The sequence below is a fragment of the Coregonus lavaretus genome, assembly GCF_964263955.1.
Source record: "Coregonus lavaretus genome assembly, contig: HAP1_SCAFFOLD_703, whole genome shotgun sequence".
Taxonomy (NCBI): Eukaryota; Metazoa; Chordata; class Actinopteri; order Salmoniformes; family Salmonidae; genus Coregonus; species Coregonus lavaretus.
Genome location: NW_028161954.1, coordinates 137400 through 157106, shown reverse-complemented (window position 1 = coordinate 157106; position 19707 = coordinate 137400). Strand labels below are relative to the sequence as shown.

General features: G+C 33.7%; 1 protein-coding gene across 1 annotated transcript in view; it reads left to right on the top strand.

The window, feature by feature from the left end:
• LOC311119813 (ras-related protein Rab-15-like) overlaps positions 1 to 19707 on the top strand; it is a gene marked incomplete at both ends in the record, with an annotated part of 53729 nt that overhangs the window by 19770 nt on the left and 14252 nt on the right. The window contains 3 exons of the mRNA XM_084194464.1: positions 153 to 213; positions 2782 to 2859; positions 3052 to 3207. Coding sequence (XP_084050590.1) covers positions 153 to 213; positions 2782 to 2859; positions 3052 to 3207 — 295 coding nt within the window. The remainder of the gene's footprint in view (positions 1 to 152; positions 214 to 2781; positions 2860 to 3051; positions 3208 to 19707) is intronic.

Here is a 19707-nt window from a genome sequence, read left to right as displayed (position 1 = left end):
AGCCCTTTGCAATGAATCGTATCTCAAGATAAAAAACCTTTTGAACTCACAAAGATCCACCGTGGGATCGAAACATTGTCTGATATTATCACTATTCACTGCCTGTTTCCTCATTTTCTAAGAGAGGGTGTTTGACATTTGATTTCTTCCAGGGACACAGCAGGACAGGAGAGATATCAGACCATCACTAAGCAGTACTACAGACGAGCACAGGTAAGATACCTACTCTTCCTCAGGATATTGTTGGTAAGAGGTCAGATCAGGTAAGATACCTACTCTTCCTCAGGATATTGTTGGTAAGAGGTCAGATCAGGTAAGATACCTACTCTTCCTCAGGATATTGTTGGTAAGAGGTCAGATCAGGTAAGATACCTACTCTTCCTCAGGATATTGTAGGTACAGTGAGGGAAAAAAGTATTTGATCCCCTACTGATTTTGTACATTTGCCCACTGACAAAGAAATGATCAGTCTATAATTTTAATGGTAGGTTTATTTGAACAGTGAGAGACAGAATAACAAAAAAAAAATCCAGAAAAACGCATGTCAAAAATGTTATAAATTGATTTGCATTTTAATGAGGGAAATAAGTATTTGACCCCCTCTCAATCAGAAAGATTTCTGGCTCCCAGGTGTCTTTTATACAGGTAACAAGCTGAGATTAGGAGCACACTCTTAAAGGGAGTGCTCCTAATCTCAGTTTGTTACCTGTATAAAAGACACCTGTCCACAGAAGCAATCAATCAATCAGATTCCAAACTCTCCACTATGGCCAAGACCAAAGAGCTCTCCAAGGATGTCAGGGACAAGATTGTAGACCTACACAAGGCTGGAATGGTCTACAAGACCATCGCCAAGCAGCTTGGTGAGAAGGTGACAACAGTTGGTGTGATTATTCGCAAATGGAAGAAACACAAAATAACTGTAATTCTCCCTCGGCCTGGGGCTCCATGCAAGATCTCACCTCGTGGAGTTGCAATGATCATGAGAACGGTGAGGAATCAGCCCAGAACTACACGGGAGGATCTTGTCAATGATCTCAAGGCAGCTGGGACCATAGTCACCAAGAAAACAATTGGTAACAGACTATGCCGTTAAGGACTGAAATCCTGCAGAGCCCGCAAGGTCCCCCTGCTCAAGAAAGCACATATACAGGGCCGTCTGACGATTGCCAATGAACATCTGAATGATTCAGAGGAGAACTGGGTGAAAGTGTTGTGGTCAGATGAGACCAAAATGGAGCTCTTTGGCATCAACTCAACTCGCCGTGTTTGGAGGAGGAGGAATGCTGCCTATGACCCCAAGAACACCATCCCCACCGTCAAACATGGAGGTGGAAACATTATGCTTTGGGGGTGTTTTTCTGCTAAGGGGACAGGACAACTTCACTGCAACAAAGGGACGATGGACAGGGCCATGTACCGTCAAATCTTGGGTGAGAACCTCCTTCCCTCAGCCAGGGCATTGAAAATGGGTCGTGGATGGGTATTCCAGCATGACAATGACCCAAAACACACGGCCAAGGCAACAAAGGAGTGGCTCAAGAAGAAGCACATTAAGGTCCTGGAGTGGCCTAGCCAGTTTCCAGACCTTTAATCCCATAGAAAATCTGTGGAGGGAGCTGAAGGTTCGAGTTGCCAAACGTCAGCCTCGAAACCTTAATGACTTGGAGAAGATCTGCAAAGAGGAGTGGGACAAAATTCCTCCTGAGATTTGTGCAAACCTGGTGGTCAACTACAAGAAACGTCTGACCTCTGTGATTGCCAACAAGGGTTTTGCCACCAAGTACTAAGCCATTTAGCAGACACTTTTATCCAAAGCGACTTATAGTCATACGTGCATACATATATTTGTTTTGTGTATGGGTGATCCCGGGGATCGAACCCACTAACTTGGCGTTACAAGCGCCGTGCTCTACCAGCTGAGCTACAGAGGACCACAAATCAATTTATAACATTTTTGACATGTGTTTTTCTGGATTTTTTGTTGTTGTTATTCTGTCTCACTGTTCAAATAAACCTACCATTAAAATTATAGACTGATCATGTCTTTGTCAGTGGGCAAACGTACAAAATCAGCAGGGGATCAAATACTTTTTTCCCTCACTGTAAGAGGTCAGATCAGGTAAGATACCTACTCTTCTCAGGATATTGTAGGTAAGAGGTCAGAGCAGGTAAGATAATGTTACTGAAGCTCCACTCGACTCTTTCTTTAGTCTAATCTACCAGCTGGATCTGGCCATTAGCCTGGAGACAAGGTTACCCTCCCTTCTAAACATGCAGTGCACTAGTAGCTAAAGCTGCAGTTATACTGTAGGTATGGTGGGTTTCGTTTAGCACAGTTTCCTGGTGCTAGTTAATGTCATAGTAACAGTTTCCTGGTGCTAGTTAGTGTCATAGTAACAGTTTCCTGGTGCTAGTTAATGTCATAGTAACAGTTTCCTTGTGCTAGTTAATGTCATAGTAACAGTTTCCTGGTGCTAGTTAGTGTCATAGTAACAGTTTCCTGGTGCTAGTTAATGTCATAGTAACAGTTTCCTGGTGCTAGTTAGTGTCATAGTAACAGTTTCCTGGTGCTAGTTAATGTCATAGTAACAGTTTCCTGGTGCTAGTTAGTGTCATAGTAACATTTTCCTGGTGCTAGTTAGTGTCATAGTAACAGTTTCCTCCTAACCACCCTTATCACCCATGGATACTAGACTATGTGGTGTTGCTGTGACAACCATAACAGAATCAGATGACATGTTTCCTCTCCTCTCCTCTCCTCTCCTCTCCTCTCTTCAGGGTATCTTCCTGGTTTACGACATCACGAGTGAGCGATCCTTCCAGCACATCATGAAGTGGGCCAGCGATGTGGACGAGGTGAGATCAAGGGGGTCAGGGGTCAGGGCAAAATGTTTATAGCGGCACAGGTGCTTTTGTCAAATCAGACTGAGTGACTCACTCTGTCTCTCTCTCTCTTCTCTCTCTGTCCCTCACTCCCTCCCTCCCCTTCTCTATCCCTCCCCCTCTCTCCCCCGTCTCCCTCTCTCCCCATCCCTCCCTCTCTCTCAGTATGCTCCTAATAACATCCAGAAGATCCTCATAGGGAACAAGTCAGACGGGGAGGAGAAGAGGCTGGTAGCTACAGAACAGGGAAACAAGCTGGCCAAGGACTATGGGATGGACTTCTTTGAGACGAGTGCCTTCACCAACTATAACATCACAGAGGTAATTGGCTGACAGCTCCTGTACAAACACTGTGTATGGCCACCTGTATGTCACAGGCCAAAGCCAATCACCACAGCCAGACTACCGGTATGCAAACTATTGATGACGGTATAATGGAACAACATTTCATCCTCAGGCACTTTGTCTTAGTCTGTATTACCCAGAGTCCAAGTGATACATACAGTGATATATATACATACAGTGATACATACAGTGATATATACAGTGATATATACAGTGATATATATATATACAGTGATACATACAGTGATATATATACATACAGTGATACATACAGTGATATATATACATACAGTGTGTCACGGTCGTCTGGGTAAGGAGTAGACCAAGGCGCAGCGTTGCAGGCAAACATACTCATTTATTGAGCGAAACGCGAACAAAACAACAAAAGACGGAAACGTGACAGTACACGGTATAACACAACCAACTTGAAACAAGAACCCACAAAACACAAAGGAAAACCGACAGTTTAAATATGGCTCCCAATCAGAGACAACCAGCAAACAGCTGACACTCGTTGCCTCTGATTGGGAGTCACTCAGGCCAACCTAGACATAGAACAACTAGACACTAAAACACAGCACAAAACACACGGAATCTACACACCCTGACTCAACATATAAAGTCCCCAGAGCCAGAGTGTGACAGTACCCCCCCCCCAAAGGCGCGGACTGCGACCGCGCCTCAACAAAACCCCAAACAGGGGAGGGCTGGGTGGGCATTCCTCCTCGGAGGCGGCTCCGGCTCCGGGCTTGACCACCACCCTTCCATAATCCCCCCGTAGCGCCCCTGGTCCGGTCTGACCCCGCTGACTGGATCAGGACTGGACATCGACGGAGCGGATTGCTTAAGCTCCGTTGTGGAGCAGCTAACCAGTACCTGATCAGGCACCGGACTGACGACGCGCACCCCTGGCTTGGCGCGTGAGGCAGGAACGGACCGGACCTGGCTGACGATGCGCACCTCTGGCTTGGTGCGTGGAGCAGCAACGGACCGGACCGGGCTGACGATACGCACCCCTGGCTTGGTGCGTGGAGCCGGAACGGGCCTCACCGGACTGACGACGCACACCACTGGCCTGGTGTGGAGAGCAGGAGCGGGCCGGACAGGGCTGACGAACCGCCCCACAGACTTGGTGCGGGGAGCAGGAATGGGCCGGACTGGGCTGGCGACGCGCACCACAGACTTGGTGCGGAGAGCAGGAACAGGCCGGACAGGGCTGACGAAACGCACCACAGACCTGGTGCGGGGAGCAGGAACAGGCCGGACAGGGCTGACGAAACGCACCACAGACTTTGTGCGGGGAGCAGGAACAGGCCGGACAGGGCTGACGAAGCGCACCATAGGCTCGGTGTGGGGAGCAGGAACAGGCCGGGCCGGGCTGACGACACGCACCACAGGCTCGATGCGAGGAACAGGAACAGGCCGGACCGTACTGGGGACACACACCACTGGCCCTACGCAGGGATCAGGAACGGGCCGGACCGGACTGGTAACACACCCCAGTACCTCTCGCCGTGCCTCCACATTCTCCCTCTCCTCTGTGACCAGTGGCCCCCTTAACCTGGCGGCCTCCTCTGCACACCCGCTGGACCGCTCCTTCGCGGCCTCCTGCTGCCCCGTCGTCCACGTCGTGAGCCCCCCCCTAAAAATTTTCTGGGGTTCTCTCCTCCCCGTGGGCCAGGCCTCTATACTTCTCGCCCAACTCTCACTCCTCTGCTTCCAACTCCCGCTATTCAGCTCCTCAATGGGCTTGACCCAGTCGAGGCTCTTCCTCCATTGTTCCCACGTCCACTCTCTCTGCTCTTCCCTCGGCTTGACCCAGTCGAGGCTGCCACGGAGATCTGCTAGGGATCTCCCTGGCGATGGCTCCTCGACTCGCTGCTTGGTCCAGTTTTGGTGGGTTCTTCTGTCACGGTCGTCTGGGTAAGGAGTAGACCAAGGCGCAGCGTTGCAGGCAAACATACTCATTTATTGAGCGAAACGCGAACAAAACAACAAAAGACGGAAACGTGACAGTACACGGTATAACACAACCAACTTGAAACAAGAACCCACAAAACACAAAGGAAAACCAACAGTTTAAATATGGCTCCCAATCAGAGACAACCAGCAAACAGCTGACACTCGTTGCCTCTGATTGGGAGTCACTCAGGCCAACCTAGACATAGAACAACTAGACACTAAAACACAGCACAAAACACACGGAATCTACACACCCTGACTCAACATATAAAGTCCCCAGAGCCAGAGTGTGACACAGTGATACATACAGTGATATATATACATACAGTGATACATACAGTTATATATGTACATACAGTGATACATACAGTGATATATATATATATATATATATATATATATATATATATATATATATATATATACAGTGATACATACAATGATATACATACATACAGTGATACATACAGTGATATACATACATACAGTGATACATACAGTGATATATATATACAGTGATACATACAGTGATATATATACATACAGTGATACATACAGTGATATATATATATATATATATATATATATACAGTGATACATACAGTGATATATATATATACATACAGTGATATATACAGTGATATATATACATACAGTGATACATACAGTGATATATATACATACAGTGATACATACAGTGATATATATACATACAGTGATACATACAGTGATATATATATATACAGTGATACATACAGTGATATATATATATATATACAGTGATACATACAGTGATATATATATACAGTGATACATACAGTGATATATATATATACAGTGATACATACAGTGATATATATATACATACAGTGATATATATATACGTACAGTGATATATACAGTGATATATATACATACAGTGATACATACAGTGATATATATACATACAGTGATACATACAGTGATATATATACATACAGTGATACATACAGTGATATATATACATACAGTGATACATACAGTGATATATATACATACAGTGATATATATATACATACAGTGATACATACAGTGATATATATACATACAGTGATACATACAGTGATATATATACATACAGTGATACATACAGTGATATATATACAGTGATACATACAGTGATATACATACATACAGTGATACATACAGTGATATATATATACAGTGATACATACAGTGATATATATACATACAGTGATACATACAGTGATATATATATATATATATATATATATATATATATATATATATATATATATATATACAGTGATACATACAGTGATATATATATTTATACATACAGTGATATATACAGTGATATATATACATACAGTGATACATACAGTGATATATATACATACAGTGATACATACAGTGATATATATACATACAGTGATACATACAGTGATATATATATATACAGTGATACATACAGTGATATATATATACAGTGATACATACAGTGATATATATATACAGTGATACATACAGTGATATATATATACATACAGTGATATATATATACGTACAGTGATATATACAGTGATATATATACATACAGTGATACATACAGTGATATATATACATACAGTGATACATACAGTGATATATATACATACAGTGATACATACAGTGATATATATACATACAGTGATACATACAGTGATATATATACATACAGTGATACATACAGTGATATATATATACATACAGTGATACATACAGTGATATATATACATACAGTGATATATATACATACAGTGATATATATATATACATACAGTGATACATACAGTGATATATATACATACAGTGATATATATACATACAGTGATATATATACATACAGTGATACATACAGTGATATATATACATACAGTGATACATACAGTGATATATATATATATACATACAGTGATACATACAGTGATATATATACATACAGCGATACATACAGTGATATATATACATACAGTGATATATACAGTGATATATATACATACAGTGATACATACAGTGATATATATACATACAGTGATACATACAGTGATATATATACATACAGTGATACATACAGTGATATATATACATACAGTGATACATACAGTGATATATATACATAAAGTGATATATACAGTGATATATAAACATACAGTGATACATACAGTGATATATATATATACATACAGCGATACATACAGTGATATATATATACATACAGTGATACATACAGTGATATATATACATACAGTGATACATACAGTGATATATATACATACAGTGATATATACAGTGATATATATACATACAGTGATACATACAGTGATATATATACATACAGTGATACATACAGTGATATATATACATACAGTGATACATACAGTGATATATATACATACAGTGATACATACAGTGATATATATACATACAGTGAAACATACAGTGTTATATATATACATACAGTGATACATACAGTGATATATATACATACAGTGATACATACAGTGATATATGAACATACATTGATACATACAGTGATATATATACATACTGTGATACATACAGTGATATATACATACAGTGATACATACAGTGATATATATATACAGTGATACATACAGTGATATATATACATACAGTGATACATACAGTGATATATATATACATACAGTGATACATACAGTGATATATATACATACAGTGATACATACAGTGATATACATACATACAGTGATACATACAGTGATATATATATACATACAGTGATACATACAGTGATATATATATACATACAGTGATATATACAGTGATATATATACATACAGCGATACATACAGTGATATATATATACAGTGATACATACAGTGATATATATACATACAGTGATACATACAGTGATATATATACATACAGTGATACATACAGTGATATATATACATACAGTGATACATACAGTGATATATATACATACAGTGATACATACAGTGATATATATACATACAGTGATATATATACATACAGTGATACATACAGTGTTATATATATACATACAGTGATACATACAGTGATATATATACATACAGTGATACATACAGTGATATACATACATACAGTGATACATACAGTGATATATATACATACAGTGATACATACAGTGATAAATATATACATACAGTGATATATACAGTGATACATACAGTGATATATACACATACAGTGATATATACATTGATATATATACATACAGTGATACATACAGTGATATATATATACATAGAGTGATACATACAGTGATATATATATACATACAGTGATATATACAGTGATATATATATACATACAGTGATACATATATTGATATATATACATACAGTGATACATACAGTGATATATATACATACAGTGATACATACAGTGATATACATACATACAGTGATACATACAGTGATATATATACATACAGTGATACATACAGTGATATACATACATACAGTGATACATACAGTGATATATATACATACAGTGATACATACAGTGATATATATACATACAGTGATATATACAGTGATATATATACATACAGTGATACATACAGTGATATATATATACATACAGTGATACATACAGTGAGATATATACATACAGTGATACATACAGTGATATACATACATACAGTGATACATACAGTGATATATATACATACAGTGATACATACATTTATATATATACATACAGTGATACATATAGTGATATACATACATACAGTGATACATACAGTGATATATATACATACAGTGATACATACAGTGATATATATACACATACAGTGATATATACTGTGATATATATACATACAGTGATACATACAGTGATATATATACATACAGTGATATATATATACATACAGTGATACATACAGTGATATATATACATACATACAGTGATACATACAGTGATATATATATACATACAGTGATACATACAGTGATATACATACATACAGTGATATATATATATACAGTGATACATACAGTGATATATATATTTATACATACAGTGATATATACAGTGATATATATACATACAGTGATACATACAGTGATATATATACATACAGTGATACATACAGTGATATATATACATACAGTGATACATACAGTGATATATATATATACAGTGATACATACAGTGATATATATATATATACAGTGATACATACAGTGATATATATATACAGTGATACATACAGTGATATATATATATATATATATATACAGTGATACATACAGTGATATATATATATATACATACAGTGATATATATATATATACGTACAGTGATATATACAGTGATATATATACATACAGTGATACATACAGTGATATATATACATACAGTGATACATACAGTGATATATATACATACAGTGATACATACAGTGATATATATACATACAGTGATACATACAGTGATATATATACATACAGTGATACATACAGTGATATATATATACATACAGTGATACATACAGTGATATATATACATACAGTGATATATATACATACAGTGATATATATATATATACATACAGTGATACATACAGTGATATATATACATACAGTGATATATATACATACAGTGATACATACAGTGATATATATACATACAGTGATACATACAGTGATATATATATATACATACAGTGATACATACAGTGATATATATACATACAGCGATACATACAGTGATATATATACATACAGTGATATATACAGTGATATATATACATACAGTGATACATACAGTGATATATATACATACAGTGATACATACAGTGATATATATACATACAGTGATACATACAGTGATATATATACATACAGTGATACATACAGTGATATATATACATAAAGTGATATATACAGTGATATATAAACATACAGTGATACATACAGTGATATATATATATACATACAGCGATACATACAGTGATATATATATACATACAGTGATACATACAGTGATATATATACATACAGTGATACATACAGTGATATATATACATACAGTGATACATACAGTGATATATATACATACAGTGATACATACAGTGATATATATACATACAGTGATACATACAGTGATATATATACATACAGTGATACATACAGTGATATATATACATACAGTGATACATACAGTGATATATATACATACAGTGAAACATACAGTGTTATATATATACATACAGTGATACATACAGTGATATATATACATACAGTGATACATACAGTGATATATGAACATACATTGATACATACAGTGATATATATACATACTGTGATACATACAGTGATATATATACATACAGTGATACATACAGTGATATATATATACAGTGATACATACAGTGATATATATACATACAGTGATACATACAGTGATATATATATATACATACAGTGATACATACAGTGATATATATACATACAGTGATACATACAGTGATATACATACATACAGTGATACATACAGTGATATATATACATACAGTGATACATACAGTGATATATATATACATACAGTGATATATACAGTGATATATATACATACAGCGATACATACAGTGATATATATATACAGTGATACATACAGTGATATATATACATACAGTGATACATACAGTGATATATATACATACAGTGATACATACAGTGATATATATACATACAGTGATACATACAGTGATATATATACATACAGTGATACATACAGTGATATATATACATACAGTGATATATATATACATACAGTGATACATACAGTGTTATATATATACATACAGTGATACATACAGTGATATATATACATACAGTGATACATACAGTGATATACATACATACAGTGATACATACAGTGATATATATACATACAGGGATACATACAGTGATAAATATATACATACAGTGATATATACAGTGATACATACAGTGATATATACATTGATATATATACATACAGTGATACATACAGTGATATATATATACATAGAGTGATACATACAGTGATATATATATATACATACAGTGATATATACAGTGATATATATATACATACAGTGATACATATCGATATATATACATACAGTGATACATACAGTGATATATATACATACAGTGATACATACAGTGATATACATACATACAGTGATACATACAGTGATATATATACATACAGTGATACATACAGTGATATACATACATACAGTGATACATACAGTGATATATATACATACAGTGATACATACAGTGATATATATGCATACAGTGATATATACAGTGATATATCTACATACAGTGATACATACAGTGATATATATATACATACAGTGATACATACAGTGATATATATACATACAGTGATACATACAGTGATATACATACATACAGTGATACATACAGTGATATATATACATACAGTGATACATACAGTGATATATATACATACAGTGATACATATAGTGATATACATACATACAGTGATACATACAGTGATATATATACATACAGTGATACATACAGTGATATATATACACATACAGTGATATATACAGTGATATATATACATACAGTGATACATACAGTGATATATATACATACAGTGATATATATATACATACAGTGATACATACAGTGATATATATACATACATACAGTGATACATACAGTGATATATATACATACAGTGATACATACAGTGATATATACATACATACAGTGATATATATATATATATATATATATATATATATATATATATATATATATATATATATATATATATATACATACAGTGATATATACAGTGATATGTATACATACAGTGATACATACAGTGATATATATATACATACAGTGATACATACAGTGATATATATATATATATATATATACATACAGTGATATATACAGTGATATATATACATACAGTGATACATACAGTGATATATATACATGCAGTGATGTACACAGTGATATATATACATACAGTGATATATACAGTGATATATATATACATACAGTGATACATACAGTGATATACATACATACAGTGATACATACATTGATATATATATACATACAGTGATACATACAGTGATATATATATACATACAGTGATATATACAGTGATATATATACATACAGTGATACATACAGTGATATATATATACATACAGTGATACATACAGTGATATACATACATACAGTGATACATACAGTGATATATATACATACAGTGATATATATATATATATATATATATATATATATATATATATACATACAGTGATATATACAGTGATATATATACATACAGTGATACATACAGTGATATATATATACATACAGTGATACATACAGTGATATATACAGTGATATATATACATACAGCGATACATACAGTGATATATATACATACAGTGATATATACAGTGATATATATACATACAGTGATATATACAGTGATATATATACATACAGTGATACATACAGTGATATATATATACATACAGTGATACATACAGTGAGATATATACATACAGTGATACATACAGTGATATACATACATACAGTGATACATACAGTGATATATATACATACAGTGATACATACATTTATATATATACATACAGTGATACATATAGTGATATACATACATACAGTGATACATACAGTGATATATATACATACAGTGATACATACAGTGATATATATACACATACAGTGATATATACTGTGATATATATACATACAGTGATACATACAGTGATATATATACATACAGTGATATATATATACATACAGTGATACATACAGTGATATATATACATACATACAGTGATACATACAGTGATATATATATACATACAGTGATACATACAGTGATATACATACATACAGTGATATATATATATACAGTGATACATACAGTGATATATATATTTATACATACAGTGATATATACAGTGATATATATACATACAGTGATACATACAGTGATATATATACATACAGTGATACATACAGTGATATATATACATACAGTGATACATACAGTGATATATATATATACAGTGATACATACAGTGATATATATATATATACAGTGATACATACAGTGATATATATATACAGTGATACATACAGTGATATATATATATATATATATATACAGTGATACATACAGTGATATATATATATATACATACAGTGATATATATATATATACGTACAGTGATATATACAGTGATATATATACATACAGTGATACATACAGTGATATATATACATACAGTGATACATACAGTGATATATATACATACAGTGATACATACAGTGATATATATACATACAGTGATACATACAGTGATATATATACATACAGTGATACATACAGTGATATATATATACATACAGTGATACATACAGTGATATATATACATACAGTGATATATATACATACAGTGATATATATATATATACATACAGTGATACATACAGTGATATATATACATACAGTGATATATATACATACAGTGATACATACAGTGATATATATACATACAGTGATACATACAGTGATATATATATATACATACAGTGATACATACAGTGATATATATACATACAGCGATACATACAGTGATATATATACATACAGTGATATATACAGTGATATATATACATACAGTGATACATACAGTGATATATATACATACAGTGATACATACAGTGATATATATACATACAGTGATACATACAGTGATATATATACATACAGTGATACATACAGTGATATATATACATAAAGTGATATATACAGTGATATATAAACATACAGTGATACATACAGTGATATATATATATACATACAGCGATACATACAGTGATATATATATACATACAGTGATACATACAGTGATATATATACATACAGTGATACATACAGTGATATATATACATACAGTGATACATACAGTGATATATATACATACAGTGATACATACAGTGATATATATACATACAGTGATACATACAGTGATATATATACATACAGTGATACATACAGTGATATATATACATACAGTGATACATACAGTGATATATATACATACAGTGAAACATACAGTGTTATATATATACATACAGTGATACATACAGTGATATATATACATACAGTGATACATACAGTGATATATGAACATACATTGATACATACAGTGATATATATACATACTGTGATACATACAGTGATATATATACATACAGTGATACATACAGTGATATATATATACAGTGATACATACAGTGATATATATACATACAGTGATACATACAGTGATATATATATATACATACAGTGATACATACAGTGATATATATACATACAGTGATACATACAGTGATATACATACATACAGTGATACATACAGTGATATATATACATACAGTGATACATACAGTGATATATATATACATACAGTGATATATACAGTGATATATATACATACAGCGATACATACAGTGATATATATATACAGTGATACATACAGTGATATATATACATACAGTGATACATACAGTGATATATATACATACAGTGATACATACAGTGATATATATACATACAGTGATACATACAGTGATATATATACATACAGTGATACATACAGTGATATATATACATACAGTGATATATATATACATACAGTGATACATACAGTGTTATATATATACATACAGTGATACATACAGTGATATATATACATACAGTGATACATACAGTGATATACATACATACAGTGATACATACAGTGATATATATACATACAGGGATACATACAGTGATAAATATATACATACAGTGATATATACAGTGATACATACAGTGATATATACATTGATATATATACATACAGTGATACATACAGTGATATATATATACATAGAGTGATACATACAGTGATATATATATATACATACAGTGATATATACAGTGATATATATATACATACAGTGATACATATCGATATATATACATACAGTGATACATACAGTGATATATATACATACAGTGATACATACAGTGATATACATACATACAGTGATACATACAGTGATATATATACATACAGTGATACATACAGTGATATACATACATACAGTGATACATACAGTGATATATATACATACAGTGATACATACAGTGATATATATGCATACAGTGATATATACAGTGATATATCTACATACAGTGATACATACAGTGATATATATATACATACAGTGATACATACAGTGATATATATACATACAGTGATACATACAGTGATATACATACATACAGTGATACATACAGTGATATATATACATACAGTGATACATACAGTGATATATATACATACAGTGATACATATAGTGTATGTGATATATACATACATACATATATGTGATATATACATACATACAGTGATATATATATATATATATATATATATATATATATATATATATATATATATATATATATATATATATATATATATACATACAGTGATATATACAGTGATATGTATACATACAGTGATACATACAGTGATATATATATACATACAGTGATACATACAGTGATATATATATATATATATATATACATACAGTGATATATACAGTGATATATATACATACAGTGATACATACAGTGATATATATACATGCAGTGATGTACACAGTGATATATATACATACAGTGATATATACAGTGATATATATATACATACAGTGATACATACAGTGATATACATACATACAGTGATACATACATTGATATATATATACATACAGTGATACATACAGTGATATATATATACATACAGTGATATATACAGTGATATATATACATACAGTGATACATACAGTGATATATATATACATACAGTGATACATACAGTGATATACATACATACAGTGATACATACAGTGATATATATACATACAGTGATATATATATATATATATATATATATATATATATATATATATACATACAGTGATATATACAGTGATATATATACATACAGTGATACATACAGTGATATATATATACATACAGTGATACATACAGTGATATATACAGTGATATATATACATACAGCGATACATACAGTGATATATATATATATATATATATATATATATATATATATATATATATATATATATATGTATATATATATATATATACAGTGATATACATACATACAGTGATACATACAGTGATATATATACATACAGTGATATATACAGTGATATATATACATACAGTGATACATACAGTGATATACATACATACAGTGATACATTCAGTGATATATATATATATATATACAGTGATACATACTGTGATATATACATACATACAGCGATATATATATATATATATATATATATATATATATATATATATATATATATATATACATACAGTGATATATACAGTGATATATATACATACAGTGATACATACAGTGATATATATATACATACAGTGATACATACAGTGATATATACATACATACAGTGATATATGTATATATATATATATATATATATATATATATATATATATATATATACATACAGTGATACATACAGTGATATATATATACATACAGTGATACATCCAGTGATATACATACATACAGTGATACATACAGTGATATATATACATACAGTGATACATACAATGATATATACATACATACAGTGATATATACAGTGATATATATACATACAGTGATACATACAGTGATATATATACATACAGTGATACATACAGTGATATATATACATACAGTGATACATACAGTGATATATATACATACAGTGATACATACAGTGATATAAATACATACAATGATACATACAGTGATATATATATAAATACAGTGATACATACAGTGATATATATACATACAGTGATACATACAGTGATATATATACATACAGTGATACATACAGTGATATATATACATACAATGATACATACAGTGATATAAATACATACAGTGATACATACAGTGATATATATACATACAGTGATACATACAGTGATATATATACATACAGTGATACAAACAGTGATATATATACAGTGGGGAGAACAAGTATTTGATACACTGCCGATTTTGCAGATTTTCCTACTTACAAAGCATGTAGAGGTCTGTAATTTTTATCATAGGTACACTTCAACTGTGAGAGACAAAAATCCAGAAAATCACATTGTATGATTTTTAAGTAATTAATTTGCATTTTATTGCATGACATAAGTATTTGATACATCAGTAAAGCAGAACTTAATATTTTGGTACAGAAACCTTTGTTTGCAATTACAGAGATCATACGTTTCCTGTAGGTCTTGACCAGGTTTGCACACACTGCAGCAGGGATTTTGGCCCACTCCTCCATACAGACCTTCTCCAGATCCTTCAGGTTTCGGAGCTGTCGCTGGGCAATACGGACTTTCAGCTCCCTCCAAAGATGTTCTATTGGGTTCAGGTCTGGAGACTGGCTAGGCCACTCCAGAACCTTGAGATGCTTCTTACGGAGCCACTCCTTAGTTGCCCTGGCTGTGTGTTTCGGGTCGTTGTCATGCTGGAAGAGCCAGCCACGACCCATCTTCAATGCTCTTACTGAGGGAAGGAGGTTGTTGGCCAAGATCTCGCGATACATGGCCCCATCCATCCTCCCCTCAATACGGTGCAGTTGTCCTGTCCCCTTTGCAGAAAAGCATCCCCAAAGAATGATGTTTCCACCTCCATGCTTCACGGTTGGGATGGTGTTCTTGGGGTTGTACTCATCCTTCTTCTTCCTCCAAACACGGCGAGTGGAGTTTAGACCAAAAAGCTCTATTTTTGTCTCATCAGACCACATGACCTTCTCCCATTCCTCCTCTGGATCATCCAGATGGTCATTGGCAAACTTCAGACGGGCCTGGACATGCGCTGGCTTGAGCAGGGGGACCTTGCATGCGCTGCAGGATTTTAATCCATGACGGCGTAGTGTGTTACTAATGGTTTTCTTTGAGACTGTGGTCCCAGCTCTCTTCAGGTCATTGACCAGGTCCTGCCGTGTAGTTCTGGGCTGATCCCTCACCTTCCTCATGATCATTGATGCCCCACGATGTGAGATCTTGCAAGGAGCCCCAGATCGAGGGTGATTGACCGTCATCTTGAACTTCTTCCATTTTCTAATTATTGCGCCAACAGTTGTTGCCTTCTCACCAAGCTGCTTGCCTATTGTCCTGTAGCCCATCCCAGCCTTGTGCAGGTCTACAATTTTATCCCTGATGTCCTTACACAGCTCTCTGGTCTTGGCCATTGTGGAGAGGTTGGAGTCTGTTTGATTGAGTGTGTGGACAGGTGTCTTTTATACAGGTAACGAGTTCAAACAGGTGCAGTTAATACAGGTAATGAGTGGAGAACAGGAGGGCTTCTTAAAGAAAAACTAACAGGTCTGTGAGAGCCGGAATTCTTCCTGGTTGGTAGGTGATCAAATACTTATGTCATGCAATAAAATGCAAATGAATTACTTCAAAATCATACAATGTGATTTTCTGGATTTTTGTTTTAGATTCCGTCTCTCACAGTTGAAGTGTACCTATGATAAAAATTACAGACCTCTACATGCTTTGTAAGTAGGAAAACATGCAAAATCGGCAGTGTATCAAATACTTGTTCTCCCCACTGTACATACAGTGATACATACAGTGATATACAGTACCAGTCAAAAGTTTGGACACACCTACTCATTCAAGGGTTTTTCTTTATTTTTTACTATTTTCTATATTGTAGAATAATAGTGAAGACATCAAAACTATGAAATAACACATATGGAATCATGTAGTAACCAAAAAAGTGTTAAACAAATTAAAATGTATTTTATATTTGAAATTCTTCAAAGTAGCCACCCTTTGCCTTGATGACAGCTTTGCACACTCTAGTCATTCTCTCAACCAGCTTCATGAGGAATGCTTTTCCAACAGTCTTTGTCACGCCCTGGCTCTGGGGACACTGTTATGTTGAGCCAGGGTGTGTAGATCTATGTTCTCTATTTCTATGTTGGCCTGAGTGACTCCCAATCAGAGGCAACGATTGTCAGCTGTTTGCTGGTTGTCTCTGATTGGGAGCCATATTTAACTGTCGGTTTTTCCTTTGGTTTTTGTGGGTTCTTGTTTCAAGTTGGTTGTGTTTGACCGTGTACTGTCACGTTACCGTCTTTGTTGTTTTGATCGTGTTTCGCTCAATAAAGAGTATGTTTGCCTGCAACGCTGCGCCTTGGTCCTCATCTGTTCCCGACGATCGTGACAGAAGAACCCACCAAGACAGGACCAAGCAGCGTGAGGAGGAGAGAGGAT